The sequence below is a fragment of the Corythoichthys intestinalis genome, chromosome 2 (assembly GCF_030265065.1).
Source record: "Corythoichthys intestinalis isolate RoL2023-P3 chromosome 2, ASM3026506v1, whole genome shotgun sequence".
Lineage (NCBI taxonomy): Eukaryota > Metazoa > Chordata > Actinopteri > Syngnathiformes > Syngnathidae > Corythoichthys > Corythoichthys intestinalis.
Window position 1 is genome coordinate 44,742,344 of NC_080396.1, and position 27,820 is coordinate 44,770,163.

Below are 27,820 nucleotides of genomic sequence, written 5' to 3' on the forward strand. Positions count from 1 at the left end.
TATTGACTCAACATTTTTACTTATATAATAATCTTTTTAAAAATTTAATTTTCAAGTGTAAACTGAGAAAACCACATTCTCATAGCCGTTGAGTTAAAATACTTTCATTAGAAATCTTTCATGTCAGATTGAAAACAAAAGCAACAGCCATCTATTGACCACTTGTCTTGTTCAGGGCCTTGGGGAGCAGAAGCCTATCCTCTCTCACCTCAGTTGACAAGCAACTGCTAATCCTGACCAATGACTGATAGCCAGTATATAGCCATATACTATATTCTAAATACTGTAACTCAAAATTTACTAACTCAACATTTTTACTATATATAACAAAAACTTTTTTATTTAATTTTCAAATGTAAATTGAGAAAACCACATTCTCATAGCCATTGAGTTAAAATACTTTTATTAGAAATCTTTCATGTCAGAAAACAAAAGCAACAGCCATATATTGACCACTTGTCTTGTTCAGGGCCTTCGAGCAGCAGAAGCATATCGTCTCTCACCCCAGTTGACAAGCAACTGCTAATCCTGACCAATGACAGCCAGTATATAGCCATATACTAAATACTCAAACTTTTTATTGACTCAGCATTTTTACTACTTATAAAATTACAAAAACAATCTTTTAAAAAAATTAATTTTCAAGTGTAAACTAAGAAAACCACATTCTCATAGCCATTGAGTTCAAATACTTTTATTAGAAATCTTTCATGTTAAGATTGAAAACAAAAGCAACAGCCATCTATTGACCACTTGTCTTGTTCAGGACCTTGGGGAGCAGAAGCATATCGTCTCTCACCCCACTTGACAGCAACTGCTAATCCTGACCAATGACTGCTAGCCAGTATATAGCCATCACATATAAAAAGTGAGATCAACTCTAACATCCATGCAGTCACTGACTGCAAACAATGCACACTTTGGGCCAGGCTAATGAGCCATTACAGTGAAGTAAAATTAACTTGCCAAATCCTGTTTGATCGTTTTTTGCAGAATGGCTATGCTGGCATCAAGAGCTGCCAACCCGTCTCGGAACGCTGCCTCATCTCTGGTGTCATAGGTCGACATGGATCTCCTACTGCAGTCAGATGACATAGTGTCCACCTTGCCCTCAGAAAAGTAATCAAACAGCCGACGACGCTCTTTTCCCATCTGTTCCTCTGCTAAATGTACTCCGTCAGAAACCTCGCTGTGTGAATCGTTACAATGGTATGGATACAATTGCAGCTTTCCCAGCGGGGTTGAGCTCAATTTCGCTTTCTCGAGTGTGTTATCTTCCCTCTCAGCGACCATTTGTACATTTCTGTTTTTTGGTGAGGCCTCTGGCTGGCCTAGAGTCATAAGATATTTTGTGATGTGTTCAGTTGCGTCTCCCTGATCATTACATTGCTCCTTGGGTACTGCATTAGACGTCGTAAGGTCTGTGTGACATTGTAAAATATTACCACTTTTAATAGTCCTGAAAAAGACAGGAAGGCAAATTAAGCTGTGATCGCAAGTTTAATTGGTTATACGCTGAAACCTACCTCTCAAGGTGTTCTATCTGTTCCTGTCTTTGTTGGGCAAGCGAGACCAGTTCATACTTTTCCTGCTCACTTTGAACAAATTTGGTTCTCAAGTTCTCCAAATCTGCATGTCCAAAAACACAAAAAAGATAGTCACAAGTATTCCAAGGAAAGATATGGAGTGGATTGTGAAAGAACTCAATCTGCCACTGATCCAGTTTTCAGCTGCCCGTTTTTTTTTTTTTTTGTGATCTAGAGAATATACTGAATGCAACATTTCAGATCACCTAACAGGCAATTTAAAAAAAAAAAAAAAATAGGGCGGGGGTGACATACCTATTACTCATTGGTACTATGATGCCAACTACCATGAATAATGACCTTCTCCATTCAAGAACAAGCCTGGAGGCCATCCCAAAAACAAGGCCACATTTTTTGTGCCCCCAAAAAAGCAAAATCATGTGTAATGACCATGTTTCTTGCTTAATATATATTTTTTTTCATGTAGGAGACATAAGGCCCAACCTAATTTCATCATTGCATTCTCTGCTTCGCGGTCATGCAGCAGTTTCTTCGTGTCTAGAAGTGTTGCCCGCACTTCTCCAAGGATGACTTGAAGCTCCTGCTGTCGGGATTGAGCAGCAGCAAGATCCTCTGGCAGACTTTCTACTAATGATAATAAATCTGCCTTTAATCATATAAAATAGCATAGCAAAAGTGTGATGCACACTCCAGCCCCATAAGCAGTCATTCTTTGTTTCTATTACAAAACTGCCAAATCACAATTGTCAATGTCAACTAAGCTTGCATTATCCAGTAGTGACACAATCCAGCAAAATGGACTCATTTTACAAATTGTAATTCATTGTGTGATTTGGCAACTGATGAGGGGCTTCAGAAACAACTACTGCATTTTTATACTAGCAATTCATATACATGATCTGAATACAAGCAATCAAAACTGTCCAATAGTGCATTTTCAGTACCAATAAACAATGCAACAGTATGTGGTGGATTTGTAAAGATTGATTTAACTTGGCCATCATAGGAAATTAACTCGGCAGGAACAAATATGCAAAACTTACCTTGCGTCTTACTCAGAGTTTCCGTATTCAGTTTTTTCTCTCTCTCCAACTGTTTGTTTAAAAATGCCACTTGTCTGGAATAAGAGCATAACATTACCTTGACAGGGGTTCTATACTAAAGCACTTCTAATCTTGAGCCACACCTGTGAAGCTGGTCATTCTGGATGTGCAGAGCCTCAATGTCTGCAGTTTTCCCTGGGTCCAAACTATTTACCTGAGGTGAGGACACTGTGATCTCCAGATGACTAAGGAGTCTCTCTGCAACACTTCCTGCATACCCAAACAGATTGGATTGAATATACAGCCATGTGCAAAAAATTAGGACACACTATTGAAGCTTGTGTTTTTTCCAACATATTTTGTCATATGTATGTATATGTAATATCAATTGTAATAGTCTTGAGAGTTTCAAGTAATATAACTAAACAATTGAAACTGAAAAAAGCTTATTTTCAGCTAACTATTTTTCTTCAAGAAATCTGAGTGAAATATACTTCAAGCGCTGGCAGATAATCTCAGTTATTTCCAATAGATTTACACTAAAAACAAGGTCATTTAACTAGTTTTAAGGAGGTGTGTTTTTGCAGTGTAGCAATGTTATACGTTAGTAATGGCTTACTTTTAAAGACATTTTTGTTTCTGTAGTTAGATGTTGGAATTTACTGCTTGTTCACATGTTTAAAAAAAAACAAAACTAAAAATATATTTTTGCACAGTAATATTTTCCCTCGTGTATAATTTTACATAAATCTTTTAATTGAATTATCAGCTTGACATATCGGTTTAAACGGGGAGGAAATTATGGATTAAAAAATGTATTAACGTGCATCACCAAATATTATTATTACAGCAGGCTCTTGCTACTGTTGACGTGAAAGTGCATGCCTCTACAATAGGAAAGAGACTTCACAAGTTTAACCTTCATGGGAGGTGTACAAAGAAGAAACCTTTGCTCTCCAAGAAGAACATGAAGGACAGACTGAAGTTTGCCAGAGCGAATGTAGACAAATACCAGGACTTCTGGAATAATGTTCTTTGGACGGATAAATTTAATTATTTGGACACCAGAGGTGATGTTTGGCGTAAACCTAATACAGCATTCCAGGAAAAGAACCTCCAACCAACTGTATAGCATGGAGGTGGAAGTGTCATGGTTTGGGGAGGCTTTGCTACAGCAGGACCTGGCCAGCTCACCATCATAGAATCCACCATGAATTCTATCGTGTATCAGAGAGTGCTTGAGGAACATGTGAGATCATCTGTGAAAAAATTTAAGCAGGGCTCACTTGCATATAGACTTAAAAGTAGACGTGCCCTAAATACTGGGCCCTCCCTTGAACCAGAAAGGTGAACAGAGAGAGGGGGCCCAGACCGGTCTTTATTGTCTAATTGTTTTGTCTTATTCTACTTTCAATGTGTCTTATTGTTCCATGTTCTGTTTTGTCATATTGTTATTAGATGTTTACCTTCTTCTAATACAGTAGAATAAAAGAATTTGCAAGTACAGGATGGCGACCTGGCTGTTTATTGCAGCACACAAAAAAATAGCTTCTACAGTTCCAAGTGAAATTAGTTATGTTGCAAAAACCAAAGTGTTTGAAAAATCAATGATATTGACACTACAAGCCATTAAAGTGTACTGAAATTGGTTTAAAAAGGTCAGTCAGAATACCAGTGTTCACAGTTTTGACTGCGATTCCATTCACTATGAAGCCCATGTACCACACCTGGTGGATCACTATTGCTGAACATGATTGCTTTATTGGTATGCAGGACCCCATTTGGATTATAAGTACTGTATACGCATTTTTTAAAATGACAACGTGATCTGTGGCCAAATATTTAGCGAACCTACAAGCTACAGCTTGCATTTCGGGGCAAGTGTCTGACAGCTCTGCTGTACAGTACTCGTGTCTGCATTCATGCAAGAAAAAAGTAGAAAACCTACCTTTTCCAGCTATCAAAGCCTTGAGCTCTCCCAGAAGATAGTGAACAGTCCTGAGTTTGCCTGTGCTGTCCTCCCCACTCTGTGCGTGATGATCGGTGTCACATGGCTGCCCAAGGTCAATCTTTTTGTCATAAGCATGCATGCTCAAGCATGTGTCTCTTTTGGGGTCTGTGTCTTTTACTGGCACAGAATCACCTTTCTCGACGTTGAGCAGGGCTTTGTGGTGACCGACAACTGGCTGGTAGTCAGTCTGCCGACGAGACCGTTGACTTGAATGGGTGGAGTGGAGTGCAGATTCACGCTGGGTCACAGACAGAAGGACGGAGGTCAAGGACTGGGAATGGGAGGATCCCTGAAGCGGCTGAGATGCCCTCAACGGTGGATGTAAATTAGAGTGCGGCAGGGTCTGTGCTTTCTTCACTCCTGTTTGTGAATCAGAAGGATGAGAACTATGTTCTGAAAGTACTCCATCTTTAGAATTTTTTTTTTTTAGGTGCGCATAATCCTAATTTATAGCTAAGAAAGACTTAGTACCCACAAAAATCCACTATTCTGCCACACAGAATTTATCGCAGATGTCAACAATTTCAAAACTGTCTGCGGAATACAGGGTGAGGTGCAGAATATTTAATTTACTAATACTTATATCCATCCCGACTGCTAGATGTTGCCATAAAATAACTTAAAAAAAAAAAAAAAAAAAAAAAACTGGCTAAGGTCAATAGCTCCAACACAAACACAAGGTGAACACAACCGAAGTACAGACTTGCAATGTAACGTGGACTTACAACGATGGATACTTTGGTAGCGCTCTTATCTTTGCTCAGAAGCTGTAATCCAATAGAGATTTGTGTCCAACGTTAACAGCTAACATAACAATCTAGAAGAGCTATGTTAAAAATCTGACATTAGACTCTTCTAAAACTGAAGGACTTTGCTTCTGAGAGACGAAAATCATATCCAAAATCTTTTCCTTTTGTTTAAAATAAAAACTGCATTAAATTGCATGACTTAATGTTTACATTTTTTTGGCAGTCCGCAGTATTGTAAAACAAGTTGATGTTTTCGTTTTCTAAACTACTTATATCTAGTGGATAGTTTGAACTTTTTAAAAAGTTTCCCCATCAATATTACTTCCGCCTAAAATTCATTGTTTTGAATAAATGTTTGGCACTATACAAGGAGTGCAAATTAATAATAATCGCTCTCTGCAGAATTCAGCATTGTTCTACACAGGATCAACAATTTTTCACTATGAGGACTATTTAGTATTGCATTCTTGGCATTCTCTCTAGACCTCACAGTCCAGTGTATCTACATTGCCACTTTTTATGCCATTAAATTCTCAATATTGAATACCACCTTCTTTAATATCGTAAGGGTTAGACTTGCATCTATGTCTAAATCAATATTACCTGCAAATATAAGTAATAATGGCCAGTCAAAGACTGGGCCCATTTTTTTGACACCCTGTAGAAAACCATATCAACTCATGGCTACCTGTCATTGGAGTGAGTGTCTTAGCGTTCTTTCTCCCGTGTGCAGTGGATGGTTTTACTCTGGCTGGACCACCGTTCACCACTTTAGGAGGGTGTGTCACAGCCTCTAAGCACAGGTGGTATGAAACTGACATTGTAACATCACAAAATCAACAGAATATCAAAAAGACCTTCATTTGGTAAAGTCAAGAAACTAAAATTTATATTAAATTTTATTACAGGAAAGCCCTCTCACCTGCCTTGTCCACCTGTAGCATGGTAGAAAGCAAATCAGCACAGCGATCCAGACCCACATGAAGATTGGCAACCTGAGAAAAAAAGAAGGGAATGCTTTCTCAAAAGATAATAATTTTCCGTACCATGTCATGAAATGGCATGTTTGATAGATTATTGTAGTTTGCCATTTTTTTTTTTTTTTTTTTCAGTTTAGTTCAAACCACGTACACAAACATATTTTGATAGCATAAAAATCAATTGAATAGAAGATCTCAAAAATGGAAAGTGACAGTAATTATATCAACCGGCTCCCCCCCCCCCCCCTTTTTTTTTTTTTTAACTTTAACTGTATGTACTTTTGTTACCTCTGTTGAACATTCCTTGATGTTCATTCTTGTGCCTTAATATTTGCTCACCTCTTCTTGAGGGTCGGTGGAATAAAAAGAGCAGGTCGGTTCCTTTCGTCCTGGAATGGTGGGTCTGAATATTTATAATAGAAAATACAGTTATGATTCAGGAGTATGCCGTGTTTAGATGAAAAGTTTAAATCGTACATAAAATTAAACCTTCAATTATTTTCCTCCTTTCCCCGGCATAACCCGAATATGTGAACTGGTTAAAATTTGTCATCTAAGTGGTTTGTGATTTCATTGCAAACACTTTTGGAAATAAAACTGCTCTGCAAATAAGCAGATCTCAAATATAATGACGTGATGTCACTTCGGGCAGTTTTTAAAGACCAAATGTGAAGTAATTTCATAACATGCCAAATAGGGTCACAATTAAAGTAATTAAACATTGTCCAACAAATAAAGCATGAAAAAATCATTTATATGTTGTATATTTGACAAAATAATCGCGTTTCCGAAGTTCGAGCCTGAAAGGGGACGAACCCGGAACTGAAACAGAGAACAGCGATGGCAGCGCTCTATACGGCCGCCATACAAAGCCCTTCAAACAATGATTCAAACAGCGATATAAGCAATAGATCGACCGCAAGTGAGGAGATCCAAGTTTTTGAAGAGTTGGAGGAAGAAAAGGAGGTTGGAATTTTATGCTGGACCTAACATGTATTAGCCAGACACTAATCAGGATGCAAACAGTGCGCCTAGACTACCTGACATGGAATGGAGACAAGACCCATCGAGATTACAAGATTGGTAAGATATAGGCCGTTATTATTTTCATGATTTGAAAATGCAGGCATTTGCACATAATTTTATGTTTTTGTCTATCTGATAACATTGTTTTAAAAAAATAATAATCAGACTTCATGTTCATCTTGGCAGATCCGGCAGCTCTCATGCATATAAAATAATAATATAAAAACGTTGGTGGGGGAGTCGTTGATGGCTTTCTCCCCTTTATTGTGGCAACAATAAGAACAAAATAATAGCGGACTGCCGCCACATTCGACCGCAAAGTTTTGCTTCTCGCTCATCTCACCCCCTCGCTTCCTACTACTCACAGCTCTCCAGTCCCAGCGTCTCTTCAACGGATCGTGCACAATGTCTTGTTATGAGCTTTTTGTTGACAAAGGTACCCAACACACGATGTGCTGACAATTTTGTTTCTTTATTAACACATGGAGCTAACGGTACGAACACAGCTTGGGGCTCTCGGCAGGCTGTGCGGAGCGATAGATAGAGCCTGTAGAAGTGACGTCTAATGGCGTGAGGAAATGTAGTTTTTTCACACTAGCAAACAGATTACAAAGCACCACTTCAGTGTTGTCCCGAGACTACATTTCCCATGATTCACTGCGTGACCTGCGCCCCTCGCTCAGAGATTGACTCAATGGCTACGCTAAACCAACACGCTAGTTGTCAGCTGTCACCTGTCAGCGGCTCTCGTAAAACACGAACTAGAAGGCTTTATCATGCGATCACCGTGAAAGAAACGCCGAACCGTCCAAAAGCAATGCAATGCTTGAAGCATGAAGGTGGAAATACATAATACATAATACGGCAACGTGACCGTGAATTACCGCGACGCCGACCCGCTTATATGCACATCCACACCACTTTCCCGATTGACAGGACGGACAAGATCACAGACGATGCACAATTTAAACACGCTTAACCTAGCGAACGCAACAACAACAATGATCGGGGATTGCCACGAGTTATCTTTCGGCTAACGTCGCTAGCTTCTACTGTTCATTCCACAACAGTTGGCAGCTCTGCTTTGACAAAGTAATCAGTCATCTATCCCCAAAAAAAAAATCACACTTACTTTTTGGCAAATCCTTGATCATAAGCAGACCGGTTGAGGAACCAGGCATCTTCGAAGTGTTTGCAGCAGAGTACACTACTCGATGATGGCGTGAAATTCATTCGCTTAGCGCGGACAAAAGATGTCCATTTACGTGCCCTTCTATCCTTCAGCCACTAACACAACTTTTCTTTAGATTGAGAACAATACATTGCCACACACCACCGTGGCATCTTACCGAGAAGCAATGCAACAATACGGTGTGTATGGCGGACTTCCCTCGCAGTTCTCGGTGTGACGTCAATTCCGAAGATTTCCAAAGATTGTCGAAGAAAAGCATTTTCGTTGTCAAGGGCGTTGCTATGGGTTAAACAAAGAATCTGGAAGGGTTGCGTTAAAAAAAATAACGAAAATATGCTTTTAATTGTTTAGCCATTGATATTATTCAAAAACATGGTTGGCCAACCTTACTTCACATTTGGCCTTCAAGTAGCTGCCCACTTTTTTCTTCCTTCGCCCACTCACCAATGGCCACACAAGAACTTAATACAAACACTAAGCGACTGACTAATCCACCCACCAGGGGCCTTTCAGAGCAAAGCGTAAACATTAAGATGTTCAAATTTGATTTAACTGGTCATACATAGATTAGAACAATCCAGCTGTAGGCAGAGGTAAAAAAAAAAAAAAGATGAACTTTATTGCTGTAGCTTGGGAAAAAAATCTGGGTATTTCAACACAAATTGTTTTGCAAACCTGACAAAATGATATCAAAAGTTTAAAAAAAAACAAAAAAAAACACAATTCACTTGCCGTTTCCTGGCCTGTTGTACTGTCGGACCTCCACTCGTCGGCCTTCCAGATGTTAGTACCTGACAATAACAAGCTTTATGTTTTATTCATTTCCATATCACTAACAGGAAACACAACTAAAGTTTAGGACTATGTAATCACAGGGCTAAGCTAAAAGAACTGTGACCTACATTTACGTCAACTAACCATGACAGGACTTTCACTTCAAAACCATAGAAACTTTAGGTCATTTTCACATCAACAAGCAACTTTGCAACATTCATTTTGAGGGGTGGTCATAAGTCATGGTTGCCCATGAATGTCATGTTTTGGTCACTGTGACAGATCCCATAATGACTTAGTCTATTCATGATCATCAATAAGTTTCCTGATGATTTCAAAATCAGCATTTTACTCTGAATTCTTAAAGGCTAATAGAATATATTCTGAGCATACCATTTCTGCATGTTTAAAGCAGAGTATTGAATTAAAACTGTATAGGATCGGTCAGGCTAATATCTTTAAAGTACATTGACGTGAAAAAGTATTTGCTCATTTTTCTTATTACAATTTTTGGCATAATCTTCCCACTTTAATTTACCTCGAGACATATTTAATTGGCTTAATTTGCAAGGAAATGACTTGAACCTGTGTGAAGAAATTCAGTTGGACAAAAGATTTCAAAATAATCCAGCGAAACGCTGCAATACAGAGAAATTCATGTAAAGAAGAGAAATCAAGAGACAGCCTGTAAGGGGCCAAAAAGCACTTTCTAAACCATAGTGAGATACATTATCCGCAAACTGGAGAAAACATTAAACGTGATAAATTGTTCATCCTTCCCGACAAAAAGGACCCCAAGATCATGACGTCGACTATGACACATCCAAAATGGCGTACGCGCTGACGCATCGCAGCCAACTAACAACGGGTCAATGGACACCTCTTTATTTTCCACCTTATTTTCTCGCTGAAAAAACATACAATTAAACGAGCCGAAACAATCTGCGCAACACATATCGTTCCATTGGGGTATATAGTTTGGTCAAAGTGTGATTTTTACCCATTTTTAGAGAAAATATGAGTCACACCATCACGGACGGAACGTCTAGAGTTTTTAAATTAGCGACTGTAACCAATTTTTTGCGCACCCAATTGTGGTTAGTGGTCTTACCTTTCGTTTCACACTTCCCTTCATTGCTGAAAAACTTCATACGCAAAAAGCCAAAGTCTGTACTCCTTTAATGTTGTTTTACAATGACTCCAACGCAGCTTGCTTGTTGTAGAACAGTCTTCTTCTTTTAATGACAAGTGGCAACCAATCAAAGTTAGACGGTGCAGTACCGCCATCTACATTTGTAGTACAGTGTCACTATCTTTTTTTTTTTGCTAAATATAAGCAAAACATTGTCGTATGTACCGCTCTGCGGGGAAATAAGATGAAAGATGAAAAAATGACCAGTTCTTCCTATTTTGTTTTTTGTAGGTATGTGTTTTGGTAAAAATAGCATGTTGCCATTAATTAATAAACATCTGGTTACGTGTGTGTGTTTTGACATATTTATATGTCGTGAAGAAGAAAAAACAATATGTGCGATTAAATGAGGACAGACATCTCAACAAAATGAGTAATGCGTTATTAAATCAATATCCCTCCCCCACCAGGTATGAGAAATACCCAGTTAAGTGAGTGGACATGGGAAAGTCGAGGTGTTGAAATAATTTCGTAAAATCTGTTAAAAATTAACGCAAGAACCATCTAATACATTGTCTAAAACCTGATTAGATTACTTAAACTTAATTAAAATTGTATTTTGCTTTACATTTGTGTCGTCGAGTGTCTTCGAAGTGGGTAGGCAAGTCGCTGATCTGGCAACCCGCGCCATCCTATACTAGTTTTTTTTTTTTTTGCCGCGTGCTCAATTTGCACAGAGAAGCAGTGAAGCTACCGTCTGTGAAAGCGACGCAAAAAGAGACTTCGACTAAAAAAACAATTGCCAGGACAAAGAGTTGACGTACATTAAGTATATTTTTGCTTATATTTCCTTGATATTACTTCACGTATCTCCCGAAGTGAGTAGGTAATTAAGTTTTGTCGTCTATTTGATAAAGCGTTAACTTTTTTGTCAAGGGCAAATGACCTTCAGAGGTTATTTCGACTCTATAGGTTTCAGGAAAGGCCTACATTGCTCCTGTTTTTACGCGTTTCTTCTCGAATGTCAATTTAAGGTACGACGAATCTTTAAGCTTCGTAAATTTAGGTGATAGAAGACGTCGTCGTCGGCGGGCCTAGTCATTTGGCTTCAAGCGCCCTCTAAATTGTTTGCTAGTTTCGGACTAGGCCGACTCAAAAATGCACGGGTGCCAACCCTAAAGTCCTCGATGTCAGTTCAAGCTGGCTTTTTTTGGGGTTATATTTAATGTGTATATATATATTTTGTGTGTGTGTGTGTGTGTATATGATAACTAGTCATTGGTGAAGTTTTTCAAACAATTATAGTTCAATTGTTTCACGAGGTTGGCCCTTTTGCCACGTTTTCCCAACAAATGTCCTCCAAGTGTTTTATCACATTGGTCACATAAATGACCCCTGTGAATTTTTTTTTTCAGGTGAATCAAAATGGATTTCCATGGACAGGTGAGCTGAAACTTGAAACTTTCATCAACAGTAAGATTTGCACTAAAGGAGGCCTACCTTAATGCTCCTATTATGGCTGCACCTGACATATCTGCATCAATTTGTCAGAAATTTTCGACTGATGGACAACACAGCAATTTTTCTGACCGTGGTATGTAACCTTATTCTTCGTACTGTGTTAGCCAAATTAATTACTTTTAATTTAGCTGTCTATACTGTATGTATGCATTACATTTAGATTTGATTCGGGCATGTCCTGGTATGTTTAATTCAATCAAAAAGATTAATGGTAATATTAAAAGGACATATGTAGGATGCCAGAAATACTTCTCATACATTGACCCCCCCCCCCCCCCCCCCCAGGTGGCGGCAGAAGAGGGAGAGGACGTGGATTTCGGAGCTCGTTTTCTTCAGGTGCTCCTGCAATGCTATGTACAGTAAATGCAGGTTGCTGACAATGATTTTTTTTAACATGCTATGCCCTGCCTTACTCAGTTTTACAAGTGTTCAGTTGGAATAGAGCTGTCTTACCCTACAGTGTGTACCAGTATCACTAGAATGCCCAGCAAAGGCTGATTTGGCCTTTTCCAAGACAAATACTCCTATTAGTCCCAAGCAGAGCCATATAAAGAGAGTCGCAACACTCCCATAGGGATCCATTATACGATTTTACTTCCGGGTTACGGAGCCTCGCGTAGTTCCAAACATGGCTTTGATGAGGGCGGACCCGGACCGCATTCATAGAAAAGGAATGGCTGGCTGTCAAGTATATTCGGAGGTAAGTTGATGATAAAATCGGTCCCTTTTGAATTTTCAACAGTCTATATTCTATAAGAGGTGCTTTATAATGTATATGTTGAGCGTTATTTGTATGTGCTTGGCGTAATTATACAAATATTTTAGCTTGGTGACGAGCGATTTTTCTTCTACTTTTAAGCTGACTCCGCTAACTGGGAATGTATCGCCAGGGATAAATTCATTAAGTCGCTACCTCTTTTAAACTGTCAACTCTTTCAGAGGCCCTTTGTGATGTTCACTCATCTACGTTTGTGAATATTGGTAGACGACTGGCTTTCACGTGCTAATTAGCTCGATTTTGTAAGCTTTGAACTAAGGTATCACCCTCACGGAAGAGTATAAAGTCAATGCATGACAACCTGTATTCTTTTCACCAAAATGTTTGATATTATGATATTTTAGAGATCTGTATAGATTGAAAAGTGATGTCAACAAACAATATACACAAATTTATAATAGAAAACTAATAGTTTTTATTTATTTATTTATTTTTTTATATTTTTTTTTAGGTCACATTGTCAAGATCCGCTTCTGCTGGGGACTGCTGCTGGTGCCAGCTGGCTGTGGGGCACGAAGCCCATTTTTCAAATAGCAAAAAACATAATAAAAAAAAGCCTTTTATTTCATGTTTTGATGGCTGACCATTGCCATCCATTTTTTCTGTTGCTCTTGTTCTTTGGGGAGTCCATGCTGCACAACCAACCATCACAGGCCACTGATCTATAAAATGTTAGGTGTAAACAATGAATCATGACACCAATTTCACCAATTGTTGAATAAAAATTTTTTTCTTTATCAAAGGGTAATAAGTTGTTGTTGTTATACATTACATCATGTTACAGAAAATAATACTATTTTCTTGTCTTGTAATCATTTGTGTTGCTTGGGTCCAAACTAAATGAAAAATTCCTCTAAAAAGGTACAGGTTTGGTTTTACTAAAATTAGAGGCTATATTCAAAATTTGAGTTCAGCGGGAAATATTAAACATAATTTCTTTGTGTTTCAGGTCAATCTAAGTCTATAAAATAGGAAAATGTACACACACATATAAATATATATAAGCATTAGAAAGTACAACAGTAAAGAAAAGTGGAAAATAGATTTTTAAAGTTGTGACCTCCAACATTTTGGGAAACAAGTGTTTTTATACGTCAATGCGACGAAACAAACTAGGATGTGCCATTTAGAACTTGGGAACAAACTATGTTATACATGGTGTTATCTTTAATATATTACCACAAGTAGGTAAATCAGGGAAATCTAGATATTCTCTGGAAAGGCCGTATTATTGTTGTGAGAAAAGAAAAACCTAAATCATCTTGCATTTCAATGTAAAAGTCGATTTCTCGTGCAAATGCTAAAACGAACATGAAACTTTCACCCCACATGGGAAAGTTCCCTTCTGCGTAACAGTTTACATAGTTTTCAGTTGTCGCCTTACCCCTCCAAATGTAAAAGCATTTAAATATATGTTATAATGTAATGACATAATTAAACTAGTAACTTAGATACGCGATTTGATCCATTTTCCCAAAAATGTCGCAATTACTGTACCGCTGTCAGTTACATTGAAAACCACTACAGCGCTGTTTGTGCTTGGAACTACCCACACCCTGCAGGACCCACGTGACATCAAAAGGCGCTTTCGCACTGTTGTAACTATACGCAGTTCCTCGACCCTTTTGGGGGTGGATGACGTCATTTTGTTTGTTCGGATATGTAGGAACCTAGGACGCGGACTTCGTCTTCCGAGCTACATTTTAGCGCCGACTCTGAAGTGAGTACTTTCCGCGGGGCCGCAGGAACGATATTACGTAGCTCTTTGGTGATTCGCTGAAATCAGCGGCAAACACGCCCCTTACTTTTCACGCATCACGTGAACACTTACATCCTTAGTAAACACGTCAAATACATTGTTTTACACTTACCCGTAGCCTCCTTTGTCTTCTACTGTCGTCTGCTACCCTTTCCGTCTCCATGAAACGAAGAAACATTGCTTGCCTTTGGCTCTGTTGTCTTTTAATGTGCGGTACCGGTCTCGTCGTTAGACGCTGGGATTGCTCGCTGATGGAAACGATTCCCTTCAAACATGAAAGAATTGCTGCGGTGTCTTCAACGGTCTCCATTTCGTTGTCTTCCGTTTAGCTTATGCGCCGCTGCGGAGTGTGGCGACTGGCGAGTAAGTAATGCGTCACTGGCGCAGACTAAAACGTCACAGCAGGTCGTATTGGGCGTAGTACCCCATGTGCGAACACGACTGCTTCGCGAAGGGTAGCTCCTCGAACTACAGGAGGGCGGGATAGTTAAAGGAGCCAAGTACTCGAATTCCTACAGTGCGAAAGCGCCTAAAGAGTGTCGTGACTCTCTATACGGCTCTGGTCCCAAGCAATGGCTGATTAGGCCACCCTGGAAAAAACCCACAGAGGTGGTCAAAATAGCCAAAGTGCTTTTGAATTATCAAATTGTCCTACACGCCTTTCTTTTTTAAATGCAACAACAACACTTGCATTGTGCTGGAATGTGGCCCAAACAGAGGCGAACACACCAGTGTTGAACTGTTCACGACATAGTTCTAGTCAAGCCACATTTATTTATGGGGTTTTACACATTTTTTTACCCCTCTTAAACTCCACCCCCAACGACAGAAAATAACGGCCCAAATGTGTACATTGTTTCCAAAATGCTTTAGAACTGCAATTTGAGTGTAAAGCAGGAATTTTGCCTGTAGTTTAGAAGAACTGGATTAGCGGGACGGGATGGGGGCCATTGAGTCAGAAGCTGATACAAGAAAATGTGTGCAAACTTTTGAGGAAAATGGTAAAAGACTGAATTTGTGTCGTAAGAAGGGGGACGGGACCAGCCCTGAACAGTTGCTTTGAACACACTGAAACAATGACTGTTGAATTATCTGTCCTAAATTAATAAGGTGGCATTTACTATATAGGAATTATTAGTCTTTATTATCACAGTGGTACCTCAACATATCACTTTGACACAAGATCTGTTTGACATCCGACGTAAAATTTAAATAAGTTTAGCTTAGTGTAGATATACTGTAATTTGTTTGGTTTCGTCACCAATGGGGGTCTAGACTAATTCTTAACTTCGGCTTTTTGACAATGAGAGTCAAATTTCAGATCGCCAAGATGGGGGGCTCAAAAGGTCCCTTGCTTTGTTCTTGGTAAGGACACAAACAAAACTGGCTATGCTTAATGGTTAATGTATCAGGATAAAATTTGCATTTGTGCTCGAACTCCCATGTTGTTTTTGTTTTGTCTCTGAAGACTCATTAATTCATTGCGGATTGACTAATTTCCGACTTGAGTAATTCATCCAATTATCCAACAGATAGCAGTGTTATGTTGCATCTTGTTTAAGTACTGGGCGGTTGTAGTTCTTTTAAACTTGTTCATCAATCTAGGCTTGTGTGACCATTTGCTGATCCAAAATTACTACTAAACGTTGCTGATTTTTTTTCCCCCTCACATTTGATTCCAATTGGTGACAATGCACAAATGAGCTGTAAACTTTACCTTCTAAGTCTAGTTGCAATGCAGCATTTAGGGACTATGTTGGTTGGAAGGTAAGAATTTTATTTCCTCCTGCTGTGGTTAATTCTCAAGTTGATGGAAAGTGCAGACAATTGGTTGATTGGTCACAGCTGTGTGCCACACAGCCAGCAGCCATTTTGTGGGGTTTGAGTTGAAAGCAAAATACCACTTTTATATTTTCGCATTTTTCACAGCTTCTCAGTACTATAAAGAATTAAGACTTAAATTCTTGGCAAACCTGAAAACTTGGTGGATCACGTTCTACCCTACTATTAATGTGATGTCGTATACAACATTAAAAGGTATTTGTATGAAACACTTGATTGTATGTCTGAAATTTTTTTTGTGTTTGCAGGGAATGAAGAAAATGACAATGGTAATGTTTTTGCTTCATAAACAATTTGTTTATGGGTGGTGGTATTAATCTTGAAATGGGTTTCAGAAACGAACAATTGGAGAGACGATGGAGAGAAAGGATCATTTAGAGGAAGAGGCGGCAGAGGTAAGCCATTTTTTACATGGGGAAAATGCCCATACTTCACATTATACATATTCTAATCTTGTTGTCCTTATGCGTGTTCAATCAGGTCGTGGCTTTGGTGGAACTAATCGGAGAACATTCAACGGTGCTCCTTGTTATCAGTGTCCCTTAATTTAACACAATATTCTCCCGATTTAATTAAGATGTCCTTCATTGTACAGGGGAAAATGATTCATCCGAGAAAAATGGTAGGTTGAACAATTGAAATTGTACATTAAAATTAGAAAAAGAGAGGAAAAAAAGTGTCAAAGACAGAAACTGATTGTGTGCCTGAAATATTGTACTTAACCACGGCAAATACACATGTATACATTTAAATACCGCATTATTCATGTATGCTTGGTGCGGCTCAGTGAGGAAGTGGTAAGCAGTCTAGACAGCCTTTTAATGAATGCTCAGTGCTCCAGATATTAGTGTGTGTAGAAGACCGAAGAGGGCAGGTACTTAACATAAGGCATTGTGTCACATCACATTGTGACCAATTTCAAAAACCTACCATATTACGATTCCAAATGCAATACCATAAAAAAAAAAAATACACAGAAAACATCAACCAGGACACATCTTATATGGAAACAAACAAACAAAAAGACTTTAGTACCTCTTTAAAATGTCTTATTGTTAAGAAATGTAGTCTGGAATTTTCTCCCAATTATCACTTTTCATCTTGGCTGCCCCCTAATTGAAGTAATGGATGGCTACAATAAAGTTTTAACATTTTCTACCTTATTTTTCTTTACTATAGAATACTTGAGTAAATTATTAAAAGGCCCAACCCTAATAAATGGTATAAGTGAATCTTTGTCACCCACTAGGCCTGACCAACTGCCAGGTTTATGCTATTTTTGATTGTAATCTACTTGTTAATTTAAATATACTGTATATGTATATATTTGAATAGACTTCAGAGGGGAACGAAGAGGCAGAGGTGGCCGCCGTGATGGTAATACTGAATTTCTGAAGTATGTTCAATTCTAATTGTGGATTAACTCTGGGACACTCCTTCATGAAGGTGATGACAGAGGCAGCTTTGGAGGAGGTAAATGACAATTCCTGTTTAAAAATGCTATACGATATAATAATTTGTCCGAGTGTTGTATATTTGTGCAGGATATCGTGGACAGAATGAAGAGATTTTCACCCAAGGTTGTAGTGTTTTTAAGATTTTAAAATGTGCCACAAATGTGATATTTGACTTTACATGTTTCCCCCCACTACAGTAGATGCTAAAGACTCAGGGCCAGATAACCCAGATGGTGATGCCCGTAAGTTAAAATATGGAGGTCATATTTTGTTTAGGAGATACCAATATGATGGAGGTTGTAACGCAAGTTTGCACTTTGACCCGCAGGACCAAAAGTCACCTATGTTCCTCCAGCCCTCCCTGAAGATGAGGATTCTGTGTTTATGCACTATCAGCAGGGCATTAATTTTGATAAGTATGATGAAATCACTGTGGATGTTAGTGGAACCAACCCACCACCTGGCATAATGGTATAAAATAATATGAATTTCTTATAAAAAGGCAGTTATAATCTACTGTTTAATCTGTCCCCTTGTTCCTATCCTCCAGTCTTTTGAAGAGGCAGCCTTGTGTGCATCCCTGCAAACAAACATCAGCAAATCTGGTTATTCAAAGCCCACCCCAGTTCAAAAACATGGCATACCAATCGTCTCTGCTGGTCGAGATCTTATGGCCTGTGCCCAGACTGGATCTGGAAAAACTGTAAGAAATTGTAGAAGTTATCGTCATGTATGATTTGAGTTTGTGCAACCCATTGTGGTGCTTGTGTCCCTCTAGGCTGCATTCCTGCTGCCAATTCTGCAGCAGCTAATGGCTGATGGTGTGGCTGCCAGCAGCTTCTGCGAGCAGCAGGAACCAGAAGCTATCATTGTTGCCCCTACCAGAGAGCTCATCAACCAGATTTTCCTTGAAGCAAGGAAATTCAGCTACGGGTATGCATTTCACACTCAACCTGTGCCATTATAGTTTGAATTTGTCATCTTAGTTTGGTCTCTGGTCTCACCAGTCATAAAGGCAAAACAATTTTATTTGTATAGCACAAGGTAATTCAAAGTGCTTTACATCTCATGAAAATCAGCAAAACACAAGAAATAGGAATAAAAGAACAAAAACAAGTCACATTAAAATCAGTAAGACAGTTAAAAACAAAAACAAGGAATGGAAAAGACATGGCTAGAATACAGGGCACCTAGTCATACAATTGGGTAGCTGAACAATAAGGTCAGTTATGAATACAGTGTAGTAAACAAGTGTTTTTGTCCTGATTTAACGGAGCTAACAGTTTGAGCATACCTGAGACATTAAGGTAATTTATTCTAGAGCTGAAACAAATACTCGAGTAACTTGAGTTTAAAAATTGATCTGAGTAATTGTATTCGCCTCGAGGAATTGTTAAATTTTGCCAGCTCTAAGCATTACGTTTTGCCTGGACTATTAATGCGGGACAGTGTGCTGAAGTCACGTCTGTAGAGGAAGAAGCAATTATACCTGATTGCAGTCGACAGCCGCTACAAACTATGCCAACGTTGCTACTAACAATGCCCGCATGATGCTACGGTGGTAGCAGGTAGCGTCTGATGTGTCTCATAGATATCACATGTATATGGAACTAGATGCGAAATGACAAGACTCAAGAGAGTCTGGCTACAGCCCACCTCTCTCAGTACCCTGCGCCGCTCGTCTCAGTACCCATCCCGCAGACAGGAAATGACGCAATATCGCAGCTATCAGTCTCCTCAGACCGGAAATGAAAACATAAAGCAGCGCTCGAGCTCCAAGCTTCTGGTTTTATCGTTGTAATAGTTAGCGTCCATTCGAACGTAAATACTAGTTTACTTTTCGCACGTCTTTTATTTTCGGTTTCAGCATCACTCATTATTTAAATAATATTTTATTTCCATACTCCTTAAATTGATTCGGTGAAATTGGGAGATTAACTCTTTAAGCATGCGTAGTCAGTTTGTTAAGGCCTGCTGATATTACCAAAATGAAAAACACGGTTACAGTACATCAAAATTAAAATACACATTACTGCAATAAAGGTTTAATTAGTGACTGAAAGATCGCCTGTGACCTATCACAGCGTGTACTTTAGTTTGTCAATTGTAAAATTTACTCCAATTGAGAATTATTAGAAATTGCTGTCATCCTTACATTTTTATGAACGAACACATTAATATAGCTTAATTACAATATAATGTAACAAAAAAGTAATATTCTCTCTAGGGTTGACACATTTCCGGTCTGAGAAGACTGAGAGCTGCGGTATTGCGTCATTGCCTGTCTGCGGGATTGGTACTGAGACGAGCGGCGCAGGGTACTGGGAGAGGCGGGCTGCAGCCAGACTCCTTTCAGACTCGCGGGCATTAGTAAACAGCCGCCATCTTAAAGCAGTACACTTCTCAGCGTTAATAAGATTGTTACTGTACCTTGCTAACGTAACATTAGCCCTGTGGAGGGTTTCTATCAATTGTGATATCTGTTGATGCGTGGCTAACATGTCTTACCTACAGGCTTTATTTAATCTGTAAAATAACAGCACTGTAGAGTGATGACTGTGTAAAATAAAAAAAAGATAAAGCTGTCAATTTAACTCAGCAGTCATTGCTGGATAAAACACCAAGTAACACTGGTGCCTAATGTGCTCCAATACAGCAGGTATCATATATTTATTTTGAACACTGCAAAAACCTCCAAATCCTATCAGGATTTACAATTTAGACTAACTTTAAACTTAACTAGAACTTAAGAATAGCTGGACTCAAATGGAAATTCAATTGAAACACATGGGAAAAACACCGAAGTCTTTAGTGAAGTGTGTAAACGTAATTATTTTTAGGTAAGAAATGTTTTTTTTTTTCTCTCTCTCAGATCTAGAAGTCTTTTGAGTGAAAGCCGTGATTTTTTTTTTTTTTTTCCGAGTCACATCTGAGATGCAATTGTTGGCTGTTTTCAACAATGTGCATCGAAAATACAAATGATTGTCTGAAAATGGTTTAATATTAGGTGAAATGTCTTTTCTCATATATATTTATAATTGCCTCAATTACCTCAAAAAAAAGTTTTATCCGATTAATCGATAGAATTTTCAGTCGAATATTCGATAGCTGCAACCCTAATTTATTGTAAAGGTAAGGCGTATAACTGGTTAAAATTAGTGTTGCTATTCATAGGTTCTTTTTATCGAGTTGAGGTACCTAATTTCCCAACACAGAACTAAACAAAAATTGGAAACACCAATCGCCTGTCTAGTGTAATTGCATTGCATTTTGTTTTGTATTCACAGCGGTGCCCCCCACCATCTTCTTACAGCCTCTTCCCAAATGGAAATATTGCTTTAAAATTATACACACAAAGAACAACACTGAATTTTTTTTCATTATTTTTTTTCTAATTTATTGAATACACTAAGACACCTTTGGCAGTAGTTACAGCATTGTTTTTGTGAAAATGATTTTTATATGGTGTTTATATGGTGACGGTCCGAGAAGACGAACAATTTCATCTATAGACCCTACCCACCGACGTCACAAAACCACGTGCTCGCTGTATGGTTCCGCCCACTTGTCCGTCATTTTGTCTCTGTATTAGCATTGGTTTCAATTGATCGAGGAATTTAAAATGCATTTCTTGGAAGACCCGGTGCTTTCTGATGCCGTAAACTCACTGGATGTGTTGCATAAAAGGCGTTATGTGGAAAAGCTTCGTTCTATACAGTCGCCAGATGCCCAAATCGATGTTTTTCGACCCACTGTCTTCGCCCTGTCTGCCTGACATCTGCTACGCTGATATTTACAATTGTCCACACAAAATCAGCCTATTCTCACGAAAATTTGAAAAACTTCAAGAGCTTGGAGGCTTATAAATACTTCGTTGCTGGTTGGGTGAAACAGGTCCTCGTCCACGAAAATTCGGCAGAATTAGGGCTGCAGCTATCGAATATTTTAGTAATCGAGTAATCGACTGAAAATTCTATCGATTAATCGAGTAATCGGATAAAACAAATATATTTTTAGGTGAAGAGCAATTATAAATATACATGAGAAAACAAGACATTTCATCTAATTTTGAACCATTTTCAGTCAATCAATGTCTTTATTTTCGATGTATATTGTTGAAAACAGCCAACAATTGCATCTCAGATGTAACTAGAATAAAAAAAATAAAAAAAAAAAAAAAAAAAAAAAAAAAAAAAGAAAAAAAGACTAATTCACTGCTTTCACTCAAAAAACTTTAGATCTTATTACAAAAAAATATATATATATCTTACCTAAAAATGCCGTTACGCTTGATAACACACATCACTTAAAAGTTTGGATTTTTTTCCCACGTCTTTCAATTGAATTTCTCTTTGTGTCAAGCCATTTTTAAGTTCTAGTTAAGTTTTAAGTTAGTCTAAACTGTAAGTCCTGATAGGATTTAGAGTTTTTGCAGTGTTCAAAATAAATGTATGATACAGGCTGTATTGGAGCACATTAGCACCAGTGCTACTTGGTGTTTTATCCAGCAATGACTACTGAGCTAAAATTGATAGTTAGCATGATTAAGTTTTTATTTTACACCCTCATCACTCCACAATGCTATGTTATGTTAAAGCCTGTATGTAAGACACGTTAGCCAAGCATCGACAGTGGTCATAATTAATAGAAACCTAGCCCTCCGCAGGGCTAACGTGACTTCAGAACAGGAACGTTAATCTTATTTATTAGCGCTTAGCGCTCTTTATTAGCGCTTAGCGCTCTTTATTAGCGCTTAGCGCTCTACTGCTTTAAGATGGCGGCTGTTTACTAAAGCTGCCCAGACGCGGCCGAGTCTGTCATTTAGCATCTAGTTCAACATACATGTGATCTCTATGAGACGCATGAGACGCTACCTGTACCAACGTAGCATCGTATGGGCTAGTATTTAGCAACGTCGGCGTTGTTTGTGGCGGCTGTCGGCTGCAGTAAGTTTTTTTTTTTCCCCCTTCTTCCTCTCCGCACGTGACAGCGCGTTGTCCCGCATTAAAAGTAGTCCGAGCAAAACGTGATGCTGAGAGCTGTCAAAATAAACGATTACTCGAGGTGAATAAAATTACTCGGATCAGTTTTTAAACTCGAGTTACTCGAGTTGCTCGAGTACTCGTTTCAGCTCTACTATCTTGTGCTTGGAAAGGTGAGTTACGAAATTTTCAATTCAAAATCTTTTGTTATTGCTCACATCCACTGTCAAGTCTAATGTATTTCATGTCGTTTGTCAATGGAGTTAAGGCTTTTAATGTTTATATGGTTTAGCGATAGCACTCTCACTACATACATACGTGTATGTTGTCGGCGATTAGCCTAGCAATGATCTTAATTGTGGTTATTTGTCAGCCCAAAACCCTCTAAGTATATCTTAAATGCATCTTACCGGATATAAAATGACTACTACATAGTCTGTGGTGATTTTTTTGGTGCCCGGTTTTCACGTCGAATTGCAGCCGTCCATTTCGCTCTCCTCTTTGGATCCCTCGGTAAAACTTCAAGTCTCTCCTTCCATCTTCTCTGTTAGTGCAACCAACAGCCACACACGCCTTCACCATTTTGATTATTAATGTTAAGGAGCAGAAAAACATGCCGTAAATAGGAGGAATGTACGTAGCCGTAACAGGTTAACACTATGTTTTGACGGACAATTGGGCGGTACCATTCAGGAGAGCCGAGTTGTGACGTCACGTGGGTAGGGTCTATATGGTACCGTCTCCATTCAACCAATGTCGCAATTCCACATCAAAACAATGTAGTATTCATGCCAGGCCCTAGGGGGCAGTGCAGATTTACAAGGCGACACAGCGAATGATGCACTTTGACCCCAAGAACCTCCTCAGCCCGGAAGGCAACATGCCCGCCTACTCCAAGCAATGGCATTTTTCTTTTGTTACAAAAAGCACAAAAATGGAAACATTCAACATATTTAAGTAAAAAATATTATGAAAACAGTAAATTAATGCTGCCGTTCCGCCATATTTGCTGTATTTAATGTTTAATAGCACCGCTGCGCACGCCCAACGTGGCGTGTACGAGTGCTGACGTTATCGGTGCAGGTCCCGCACTGCGGGAGCTTTTGATATGCATGCGGAGCAAGCCCCCGTCAAGCCCCTGCAATCAAATTCTTCCACTTTGGAGGCCGGATTCCAAGGTTTGCGTCTTTGCGTTCCGTCGTCGCCGACATCATACGAACGCGAGGCCAGTCCGCAACACAGTCATTGCGTCTTGGTGTCGCAGTCGCCATGTAAACTGCCCCTTAGTTCTGGGTTCTTGCATGGGCCACACGAGGGCAAACATCGAGTTCTCATGAATCTACGACTTCGTTGTCTTGGCTGAGTGCTTTAGTCATTGTCGTGTTATAATGTTAACGTCCACCCTCATCTAAGGTCCTGAGCATTCTGGTGCAGGGTTTTGAACCAGGTTGTCTTAATACGTTGTAGTTTTTATGCACGCAATTCTGGCTAATATAGTTCTTGCCACTAGAAAAAAAATCTCATTTGATGCTGCCACCACCATGCTTAACTGCGTTGTTTTCGTCAACGATAATGACGATAAAAATATTTTCAATATATTCATAACGATGACTGGCCAAAAACATGTCCTGGGAGACGCAAACATTACGAGACTAATGCCAGTTGTCATCTGACAAGAACGAGACGAATATGCAATAAATCCCGTCGAATGCTGGATTCACATAACTTAATTGTCTCTCCTGTTGTAGGACATGTGTGCGCCCTGTGGTGGTATATGGTGGGGTAAACACTGGATTTCAGCTAAGAGAAATTTCCAAGGGCTGCAACATAGTGTGTGGAACACCAGGGAGATTGCTGGATGTGATTGGAAGAGGAAGGGTAAGCTAATGAAAAGTACTGTTTTGTCACTTAAAGCTAAAATTGGTGTTTGATTATTCCTTGCGGGTACCTCAGACAAGTTGTGACATTACGCTTGGCAGACACTGGGATGGATTGGTTATACAGGGTATTTCACATCTAACATGTACACACAGATTGGGCTCACTAAACTGCGGTACCTGGTTATGGATGAGGCTGACAAGATGTTGGATATGGGTTTTGAGCCTGATATGCGTCGCCTGGTTGGTTCGCCCGGCATGCCACCCAAAGAGAATCGCCAGACTCTGCTCTTTAGCGCTACTTTTCCGGAAGACATCCAGAGGTTTGTCTCCTTATATTAACCTTTTAAACGCCAGTCACAAAATTGTGACAAGCAACATTGCTGACTTCAACAAGCCAGAGCTTCAAATATGTTGCCTTGTGAGGATAAGCGGTTCAGAAGATGGATAGATGAATGAATGTAGTTACTAAAAGATGGCATGTCTGCCCTCTTTTGATACAAAGTAGTAACTCCATAGGGCACCGTTTTTGAAGCTCTAGCTTGTTAAGTCAACAATGTTGCATGTCACAATTTCTCAACTTTGGCGCTGAAAGGGTTTATGTGGTGTCGATCTTTTTCACTTTTAAGAAACTTACTGGTAAATTACCGCTTGCTTTTGTCGTTGTCCCTCCGATCAAACAAAGGGGATGCCCAGCAACCACCTCGATTTATTTGGAGTTCTGTGTCATTAGACACAGAAAAAAATAATTCAGGATGACAGGCAATCATTGATGATAAAACTGACCATAAAATGATCAAAGAGTGTACGTTAAACATTTTTGGGAATCTTGTAAAGGGTGAAATTGAAACATTCTGTACATTTTAGGAAATAGGTAAGTGCATCAGCACAAGTACTCTGTAATTACAGCCACAAACAGAAGCTCAGCGGGCAAAGCAATTTTTTTGTCCAGGACATTTTGGAGACTGACAGGCTTAATAGTAATAAATTACTTTTAATAAACAGGTTGGCTGCAGACTTCCTCAAGACTGACTACTTGTTCCTGGCTGTTGGCGTAGTAGGTGGTGCTTGTACTGATGTTCAACAGACAATTGTCCAAGTCAGCAAGTTCTCAAAGAGAGAGAAGCTTACTGAACTTCTTGGGGCCACTGGTAAACACCACCTGAAAAAAATCTCCATTATTACTCCTGGTAGTCTTAAGTGTTGGCATTTACAGGACAAGAGCGAACATTGGTGTTCGTGGAAACGAAGAGACAAGCTGATTTCATCGCCACTTTCCTGTGCCAAGAGAACCTTCCAACGACCAGCATTCACGGGCAAGCATTCTTCTTTCGACTCAGCATGTCTGCTTGCTTAAGCTGCTAGTTTTAACGTACTATAAATGCGCATCACATCTCAGGGATCGCGAACAGCGTGAACGAGAGCAGGCTTTGTCTGACTTCAAGAGTGGCAAATGTCCCATTCTCGTCGCAACATCGGTTGCTGCCCGCGGCTTGGACATTCCAGATGTTCAGCACGTGGTGAACTTTGACCTTCCTAAAAACATTGATGAGTATGTCCACCGCATCGGCAGAACCGGCCGCTGTGGTAATGTTGGCAAGGCGGTGTCTTTCTACGACGCAGAGGTCGATGGGCATCTAGCTCGCTCCTTGATCACAATCTTGTCCAAGGTTAGGATCATTGATTAGACCTCTGGGCTCTCTGCTACCCTTAAGTGGCCACCTTGCTTTTGTGCAACATTTTCAATTCCTGTTAGGTGCTGTATTTTTTCTTTGGCTGTGATGAAAATGTCCTTCACAGAATGTACACAGTTGATCTTTTATCAACCAATTTGGTTTGACTACTTGCAAGCTAATTGGATTTGGTTTTTAGTTATGTTTTTTGTTGTTACAGGCGCAACAAGAAGTGCCCCCATGGTTGGAGGAATCTGCATTTAGTGGAGGTGCCACAAGTTTCAACGAGTTTGGCTCCTCAGACTCCAGGAAGGTAGTCTTTTTAAGGCTGTTCTTTTGAACACAATTCCAACCCTTACATTTCATATGTCTAATCCTTTTTCCCCCTCTTCACTGTTTTCAGTTTCAACGGGCAGGGGGTGAGAGCTCACCAGCCCCCCAGGCTTCTTCAGCAGCAGCTGACAATGATGATGATTGGGAGTAGAGATGATGGCTCACTTATTTAGCACAGTTTTTTGTTGTGTTCAACAGTGCTATGTGTTTTGAGTGTGGACCAAAAATTTTCAATGAAAACACCTCTGAAGATGTTAGTTGAGAGAAATGTTTGTTTGTATGGTGTTTATTCATTCATCCAAGGATTTAAAAATATTGCATTTATTTTCATTAGTTTCTTCACAATTTAAATTGGAATCATTCAAATATGGGAGAATCTGAGGGACCTGTCATTTAAGACTTCTACTTGGAAAATAATAAATATTTGTTCTGAGCAAATACAACTGGAATTTATGATCTATAAGTATTAAATAGTTTTCACCTCAGCTGTGGAAACGGGTTGAGTTTAAACTAGGTGCTGTAAATGGAATGTGTGACTATGCTACTGGTCATTTGACCCATGATGGCACAAGACAAACTTTAGCAAAGATTTTGGCTGCACTGGAAAGTCCCACTTTTCATTTACAGTGTATCACAAAAGTGAGTACACCCCTCGCATTTCTGCAGATATTTAAGTATATCTTTTCATGGGACAACACTGACAAAATAACACTTTGACACAATGAAAAGTAGTCTGTGCAGCTTATATAATTATTTTCCCCTCAAAATAACTCAAAATATAGCCAATAATATCAAAAGCCCAGGCAACAAAAGTGAGTACACCCCTTTGAAAGAAAAAAAAACATCCCTAAATGTCCAGGTTGAGTACTGCTTGTCATTTTCCCTCCAAAGTCTCATGTGACTTGTTACAGGAGTGCTGTCAGCATTGCTGCAGAGATTAGGGGTCAGGAGAGATGGGGGGGTCAGCCTGTTAGTGCTCAGACCATACGCCGTACTCTACATCAAATTGGTGTGCATGGCTGTCACACTAAGAGGAAGCCTCTTCTGAAGACGGTACACAAGAAAGCCCACCCGTCTCATCAGACCATGGATATGGTTCCAGTAATCCATGTGCTTTGTTGGCATGTCTTCAGCAAACTTTGTG

At 39.3% G+C, this 27,820-nt stretch overlaps 2 protein-coding genes across 17 annotated transcripts; one reads left to right on the top strand and one right to left on the bottom strand.

Moving 5' to 3' along the window:
- Window positions 1–5: 5 nt before the first annotated feature.
- Window positions 6–10,599, bottom strand: ccdc14 (coiled-coil domain containing 14). Of its 4 annotated transcripts, none has more exons than XM_057822555.1 (11): window positions 10,434–10,599; window positions 9,281–9,339; window positions 6,670–6,733; window positions 6,273–6,345; window positions 6,039–6,164; window positions 4,535–4,961; window positions 2,734–2,856; window positions 2,591–2,664; window positions 2,031–2,174; window positions 1,527–1,629; window positions 6–1,459 (listed from the first exon to the last, which is right to left on the bottom strand). In XM_057822555.1, the coding sequence occupies exons 1-11, from the start codon at window positions 10,455–10,457 to the stop codon at window positions 958–960; spliced, it is 1,719 nt and encodes a 572-aa protein (XP_057678538.1). In that variant the 5' UTR covers window positions 10,458–10,599; the 3' UTR covers window positions 6–957. The 4 variants fall into 4 exon arrangements, with proteins under 4 accessions (XP_057678538.1, XP_057678548.1, XP_057678529.1 ...); XM_057822565.1 differs by having other exon boundaries at window positions 30–1,459; window positions 2,031–2,171; window positions 2,734–2,860; window positions 4,539–4,961; window positions 10,434–10,596; XM_057822546.1 differs by having other exon boundaries at window positions 32–1,459; window positions 2,734–2,860; window positions 4,539–4,961; window positions 10,434–10,595.
- A 557-nt stretch (window positions 10,600–11,156) lies between these two features.
- ddx4 (DEAD (Asp-Glu-Ala-Asp) box polypeptide 4) lies at window positions 11,157–27,131 on the top strand. 13 transcript variants are annotated; one of them, XM_057822489.1, is made up of 22 exons: window positions 11,157–11,274; window positions 11,870–11,897; window positions 12,006–12,048; window positions 12,261–12,344; window positions 16,603–16,623; window positions 16,690–16,749; window positions 16,835–16,873; window positions 16,950–16,976; window positions 17,690–17,731; window positions 17,801–17,827; window positions 17,899–17,934; window positions 18,012–18,053; window positions 18,140–18,282; window positions 18,362–18,514; window positions 18,590–18,744; window positions 24,542–24,671; window positions 24,827–24,993; window positions 25,676–25,821; window positions 25,887–25,986; window positions 26,070–26,340; window positions 26,564–26,656; window positions 26,747–27,131. In XM_057822489.1, the coding sequence occupies exons 2-22, from the start codon at window positions 11,880–11,882 to the stop codon at window positions 26,825–26,827; spliced, it is 1,878 nt and encodes a 625-aa protein (XP_057678472.1). In that variant the 5' UTR covers window positions 11,157–11,274; window positions 11,870–11,879; the 3' UTR covers window positions 26,828–27,131. The 13 variants fall into 13 exon arrangements, with proteins under 13 accessions (XP_057678472.1, XP_057678421.1, XP_057678480.1 ...); XM_057822438.1 differs by having other exon boundaries at window positions 11,158–11,274; window positions 18,009–18,053; XM_057822497.1 differs by having other exon boundaries at window positions 11,161–11,274; window positions 12,261–12,311; window positions 18,009–18,053; window positions 26,747–27,129.
- The last annotated feature ends 689 nt before the right edge of the window (window positions 27,132–27,820 follow it).

Bases quoted from the DNA above. Each gene is read 5' to 3' on its own strand.
- ddx4 (XM_057822438.1), top strand. The intron at 12,049-12,260 runs GTATGTAACCTT...CCCCCCCCCCAG, and splicing joins CAGCAATTTTTCTGACCGTG to GTGGCGGCAGAAGAGGGAGA. The intron at 18,515-18,589 runs GTAAGAAATTGT...GTGTCCCTCTAG, and splicing joins AGACTGGATCTGGAAAAACT to GCTGCATTCCTGCTGCCAAT.
- ccdc14 (XM_057822555.1), bottom strand. From the start codon at position 10,457: ATGAAGGGAAGTGTGAAACGAAAG. The intron at 9,340-10,433 runs GTAAGACCACTA...TGTTATTGTCAG, and splicing joins AGGGAAGTGTGAAACGAAAG to GTACTAACATCTGGAAGGCC. The intron at 1,630-2,030 runs GTTGGGCCTTAT...TTGGACATGCAG, and splicing joins GAATGCAATGATGAAATTAG to ATTTGGAGAACTTGAGAACC.